This window comes from Onychomys torridus, chromosome 1 (assembly GCF_903995425.1).
Source record: "Onychomys torridus chromosome 1, mOncTor1.1, whole genome shotgun sequence".
Taxonomy (NCBI): Eukaryota; Metazoa; Chordata; class Mammalia; order Rodentia; family Cricetidae; genus Onychomys; species Onychomys torridus.
Genome location: NC_050443.1, coordinates 83,525,313 through 83,531,753, shown reverse-complemented (window position 1 = coordinate 83,531,753; position 6,441 = coordinate 83,525,313). Strand labels below are relative to the sequence as shown.

At 38.2% G+C, this 6,441-nt stretch overlaps 1 protein-coding gene across 1 annotated transcript; it reads right to left on the bottom strand.

The window, feature by feature from the left end:
• Positions 1–2,380: 2,380 nt before the first annotated feature.
• LOC118576896 (putative olfactory receptor 56B2) lies at positions 2,381–3,346 on the bottom strand. Its single transcript, XM_036177009.1, has one exon. It carries the CDS (start codon positions 3,344–3,346, stop codon positions 2,381–2,383), a length of 966 nt encoding a protein of 321 aa, XP_036032902.1.
• Between the last annotated feature and the right edge of the window lie 3,095 nt (positions 3,347–6,441).

Here is a 6,441-nt window from a genome sequence, read left to right as displayed (position 1 = left end):
TTGCTAATAGACAGAACCTGGAAACAATCTAGATGTCCTTCTACCAATAAATGGATAAAGAAAATGTGATACATTTGCACAATGGAATATTACTCAGCTGTTCAAACCAAGGACACCAGAAAATTTGAAGGCAAATGGATGGAACTAGGAAAAATCATCCTGAGTGAGGTAACCAGACTGAGAAAGACAAACATGGTATGTATTCACTCATAAGTGGATATTAGCTGTAAAATAAAGGAAAACCATGCTACAATCCACAGAGCCAGTGAGACTAGGTAGCAAGGAGAATTCTTGGGGGGACACTCAGGTCACTCTGGAAAGGAGAAATAGAAGAGAGGCATGGGTGGACAGGGCAGGTGGGGATAGGAATATGAGTGATCAGGTTGGGGAGGGAATGGAGGGGGGAAGTGCTGAAGGGGACTTCTGGGGGCATTTCAGGGTCAGTAGGAAGCCTGGCACAGGGGAACATCCCAGGAGTCTATCAGGAGGGGCTCAGCTTAGACTCCTAGCAATAGTGGATAAGTAGCCCTGAACTGGCCAGTCTCCTATGACCAGACTGGTGCCTGGCCCAATTGTCATGATGGAGGCATCATCCAGCAACTGATGTAGGCATATGCAGAGAACCACAGCCAAACATTAGGTAGAGTTTGGGAATCCTGAGGAGGAGGAGGAGAAGGAGAAGAGGGGGAGGAGGAGGAGGAAAGAGAAAGGAGTTGTAGGAGTCAGGAGGATCAAGAACACCATGGGAAGGCTCACAAAATCAACTAACCTGAGCTCTCATAGGGGTTTACAGAGACTGAACAGACAACAAGCGAGCTTGCATAGAGCTAGCCTAGGCACTCTGTACATATGTTACAGTTATGTAGCTTGGTCCTCTTGTGGGACTCCTAACAGTGGGAACAGAGGCTTTTGGGACCCTGCTCCTCATACTGGTTAGCCTTGCCCAGCCTTAATATATGAGGAGGTGCTTAGTCTTACTGCAACTTGATATGCTATGTTTAATTGATACTCATAGGAGACCTGCCCTTTCCTGGATGGAGACAGAAGAGGTGGAGTTGGGGGTGGAAGAGGGGGCAAATGGAGAAAGAGACTGGGAGGGGAGCATGGGGGGAAGGCTGCAGCTGGGATGTGAAATAAATAGATGAATTTTTAAAAGCCAGATTTTTAAGAAAATCAGTTTTATTCTGCATTTTGAAGTTTATATCATGTTATTGGATACATCATCAGATAGTAGAATGATGATGCTAATGAAATGGATGCTGTTATCACAGGGTCTCTTTTCTAACTTAAAAATTATAGTTACCTCTTTGTGGGAGGGGGCACAAGTGGAAGCCCTAAGACAACTTGCCTTAGTCAGTTCTCTTCTTCCGCCATGTGGGTCCTGGTAATCAAACTCACTTCCTCAGGCTTGGCAGCAAGTGTTGTCTCTATCCACCAAGCCATCCCACTGGCCCCTTTCCCTTAACCCCTTCTCAGAATAAACTTTATTTCATGTATCCATATTAAAACAGCAATTAAAAGGTATATGCACTGTTTACTTTTTAACAAGAAATACTAAAAATTATTCACACACAAGTTTTTGTTCAAATCCTTCATTTGGAATATGATGAATGTCTATTGACACTTAGTACTTAGTTTCTGTGTTTTGTGGCAATCAAATTTGTTTAATTTCCTGAGCAAATACAAAATTTTGTTCACATTGCAACAACAATATGAAAGGATCCCAATAGCCATGAAAAAGAAAGTACTCTCTGACTTCTTGTGTATTTATGAATGCCCCTCTTAAAAGCTGTATTTGGTAAGCTGTTGTGGTTTTATTGGATTATGCCTACTGTTTAATAACTTTAATAATGATGTAGAACATTTTATCTATTGTTTTGGGGGCTATTTACATATCTTTTTAGGGAAATCTATGTTCAAGCCACTCTTTCTCAGTAAAAAAGATGCTGCCTGAAAAAAACACAAGCAGTAAATGGTAGAAAAAAACTCATGTCCCCACCCCCCAATTGAATTAAATAAAGAGATGAACTTTCCAATTTAAAAGGGTAATTGGCAAAGATCTCTGCCAACATATTCAAAATTATCTATGTGTTCTAGCCAGGAACATAGACAAATTATTGATATGTGTATCCGTCAAGTCCTTCCTTTGTGTCCTTGAACAAAAATACCATCATTATGTTACTTTTTGTGCTGAAGATTTTCCACATCTAGAGACTTCAATAATACTTTGATTTTTGTTGTTATTGTTGTTCTGAATTTTAGTTGATTCCTGATGTTAAATCAAACCTCCTATTGTGTCCACAGCATTTACTTTTTACCACTTATCATCACTGGAGAATATAAAGGGTAGTTGTGCAGAAATTTAAAAAGGAGTACTTTCTCACTCGTAGTGACTGTTCAGTTGCAGGCCAATCACTCTGTATAAGCCATGCCTGAGTTCTTTGTTCTTGAGTGCATACACCATGGGGTTCAGAGCAGGGGGAATAACATTGTGCAACACGTTCAGCAGAACCGGGATGAGGGGAATTTTCATTCCTGCACTGTGAGTGATGGAAAGGACAACAATGACAGTGTAGAAGAAAAGGATTAAGATGAGGTGAGAGGTGCAGGTACTTAAGGCCTTGGATGCAGCTTCTGCAGAGTTCAGCTTCAGCACAGACCGAAGAATCAAAGCATATGAAATTATAATCAAACCCAGGTCACCTCCCATAATTGCCCAAGCCAGGATCAGCTGGTTGATGCTGTTGATTTTCCTGTCATCACAGGACAGGCTAGTGACCCCCAAGTTAGAGCAGAGGCAGTGCTCGATTTGATTCTGGGAACAGTAATTTCTCTGAGCAGCCAACACAGGAACTGACATGGGAGTCCCACAGTTTCTGATTAGCATAAACAAAGTTGCTTTGATCACAAAAGATTCAGTAACTATTGAAGGGTATCTCAGTGGTCTGCAAATAGCTACATACCTATCTATAGCCATGCAGACAAAGATACCTGACTCCATGGCAACAAAGCAGTGGATGGCATACATCTGAGCAAAGCACTCTGGGAGGCTGATAGTCTTAGCATTGAACCATAAGATGGCTAAAATCTTAGGCATGATGGTGGTCGCCAAGCCCATGTCTACTACAGCAAGTATGCCCAGGAAATGGTACATAGGCTGGTGTAGTGACACTTCCTGGTAGATTGTGGTAATGATAACTAAGTTGGCAATGAGAGCCAAGACATAGAGCAGGGCCAATGGCAGGGAGAGCCAGTGCTGCCAGCTGTGGATGCCTGGAAATCCCATCAGAATAAACTCTGACACTTGGAACCTAGAGCTGTTGGAATTGGTCTGATCCTGGAACATCTCTTGCTAAGAGGAAAAAGGTTAATGTTGTTAGTTTAGATTGGCAATGTAACATCAGAAAGGAGTTTAACACAGATATTTAAATTTAGGAGGATCTGGCAACTTCACTATTCTCATCCTTCCACTTTTATTAGTCAGACACTTGGTTTAGTCAGATATGTGATGAAATAAATTCATCTCTGGTAGGTGGAACTTTCTCTTTGTTAACTCAACAAGCCATCCTTCAAATTCCATAATAAAGACTGTATTTATTCTATGTCAATACAGACACATGGGATGTAACAGACCATCAGAACCTTGCTCACCATCACCCTTGTAGAGGCCATGCAAGCAATAAAAATAACAGGAATGTGATATCACATCCCTACTTTTTAATCCAGTTTTGCTAATGTGCTAATTGCTTCATTAAGCTAATATATTTGGAATGAAATTCTTTGAAGCACAGAGACTTCTTGCATATGAAATTACATTATGACATATATGCATGCTTTATTCATATAGCTAATTTAGAATGAGATTATGTATATTTTAAATTTTAAAATCATTAAACCATGCAAAGACAAAGGATTAGACCTATTTATACTAAGGAAACTGATTTAGAAAAACATTAAAGTCCTCTCTAAAGCTAGACACACACTTAAAATGTAATATAATTTAAAGGCCTGTGGTGTCTAAATTCTGTTGATTGTTTCTAAGTAGCTTACCCTATCTGTGACAACTATTTTGGTTCTTGGAACAGTTCATGCAAACATACTATAATTCATGGAGCACAATTGAAAAATATGTATAAAAATGTCTTTGTTTCAGAACATATGTGTGTGTGTGGGGGGTATACTTTAGAAAAGTGGGTATGGCTGCAGCCATACTGGTATTACATACTCCTACTGGGAATCTCACACTGAAGAACCAATGTTAAATTCAACCCTCTATTCTTTAGGAAAGTTCACCTTCATCCTTGTCAGATCTAATATGAATGATCCTGTAGCATTTGTTAAAATTCCTCTTTAGACTAAAGTTCCAGACATCACAAGAGGCTATTTAATGTGTAGGGTGATGGGAAAACTTGATGTATCAGATTTCTCCCTGATCACTTTTCCTACCTCTTCCCCATTTTTCACTGGAGTGTCATTAGACATGGCTCAAGGTAACTTTTTCTGCAACAAGAAAAATAATATAAGACAAGCATGCTTAAAAGGGTGGTCTCTAAGACCTCTTCCTGAATCATAATAAAACCTTAAAACCGTACAGGATTTGGTAGAAATGTCAAGTGCATCATAATCTGGAGATGATGATGATTGCTTTCACAGAGGAAAAAGACAAATGGCCTTATACCTGAGTCACGACTAGTCTTTGCTCGCCCCATTCTCTTAGGTTAATTATTTCCTGCTTGCTATTTTAAAGTTTATGTTCCAGCAACCCTCTGTTCTCTGAGGTGCTCTCACCCCTACCACCCCATCAAATCTGCTTACAGATTTACCTTCCTCAGCAAAACTCATCTCTTTTCTTTGAGAAGGTAAATAACTAGCCTTAAAGGTTGCTATAAAATGGAATTAGAAAAATGACACGCTTGAGGTAAGAATATATTTATTATGGGAATCCACCTGCTTTGCCATTTTACTATCACAGGAGTATGAAAATCCATTATTTTACTCAAACATCCATAAAATAAAACAACTTTCAATGGACATATTTAATTCATGTTTATATTTTCAGAATCAAACAAGGTATTATAGTCCTACTGATGTCAACAAATGTTAACAAATGAATGATTAATGAACTGAGAAATCAACAAAGGAAAGTAATATACTAAAAATTTAAAGACTATTAAATTGTTGTCCATATATAATTTCATTGAAAACATGAGGATCTCTACCAGCAGACATAAAAAAATTTAAGTATACTTTATAAATAGGAATAAATAAAAATTTCAAAAAATTTTCTGTTATAAAATAGAGAAATAGTGAGGAAGTCCTATAGTAGTAGAAAAAACACCAAGAGAAACAAATATTTTGTACTGTGCTATCCCATCAATTCTTTAAAATCTAATAGAAGAACTGGTGAGAGGACTCAGCAGATAAAGGAACTTGTCCAGGAAGAAGCCTGGCAACCTGAGTTTGATCCCTGGGACTCCCATGGTTAAAGGGGGAAAAAATCAACCAAACAGAGTAATTACATCTACCACTTCTCAGTCCTGCAGCTAAGACCAAGTACGAGATAATTAATGCTGGTGCTGTCAAATTGCTTTATCTCTATGTTCAACACAGTTTTCCACAAGAAAAATAATAGGACATGCTGAAAATGCCTTCCTCGATCTGTTAAACCACAATGTAAAATAAAACTATGGAGAACCTAATTAATTCAGTCTGTGAGCTGATTCTGAGTCCCTGCTGGTATCCACTTTGTTAATAATCCACAGTCTGTACACAGTTATACAATTTGCACTGTAGACAAAGAAATTAATGCTGATTATTGACATAAAAAGTCTTTCCTTTTACTTAAAAATTGACACCACGTTCCTTCTGTCAGGCTTATGGATTTTTATTTCACGAATGTACCACTACAGAAGCATCTGATCTCATTGGTTTGTATTCAACATTACATTTAATTTTTTTCTTTCCAAAAAATATTCATTAAGAAAACCAAGAACTCAGAGCTAGAGAGATAGCTCAGTGGCTGAGAGCACTTCTAGAGAACATGGGTTTGATCCCCAGCACCCACATGACTCACAACCACCTGAAACTCCAGTTCCAGGAGATTTAATGCCCTCTTCTGGCCTCCACAGGCACTGCAGCACATGGTGCATAGACATAGACGTAGGCATACATGTAACCTACACAAAACAAAATAATAAAATAAAAAAGCAAAGCTTTTAAAAAGAAAACTAAAAATATGTATGTCTACACATGTATACAAACACATGTACTTTGATTGCTGTGCAACAAAGACACACTTTGAAATTTACTTGAATAGTTAAAATATAACATGCATATAGAAAGCATTTTGTACTAAAAATAACCTTATTATCAGAATGAATACATTTTGTAGACAAGAAATACAATTAACTTTCGTTATGTTACCTGCCCACCATTTTTTCT

Coding starts and splice junctions, on each gene's coding strand:
- LOC118576896 (XM_036177009.1), bottom strand. CDS start 3,346: ATGTTCCAGGATCAGACCAATTCCAACAGCTCTAGGTTCCAAGTGTCA.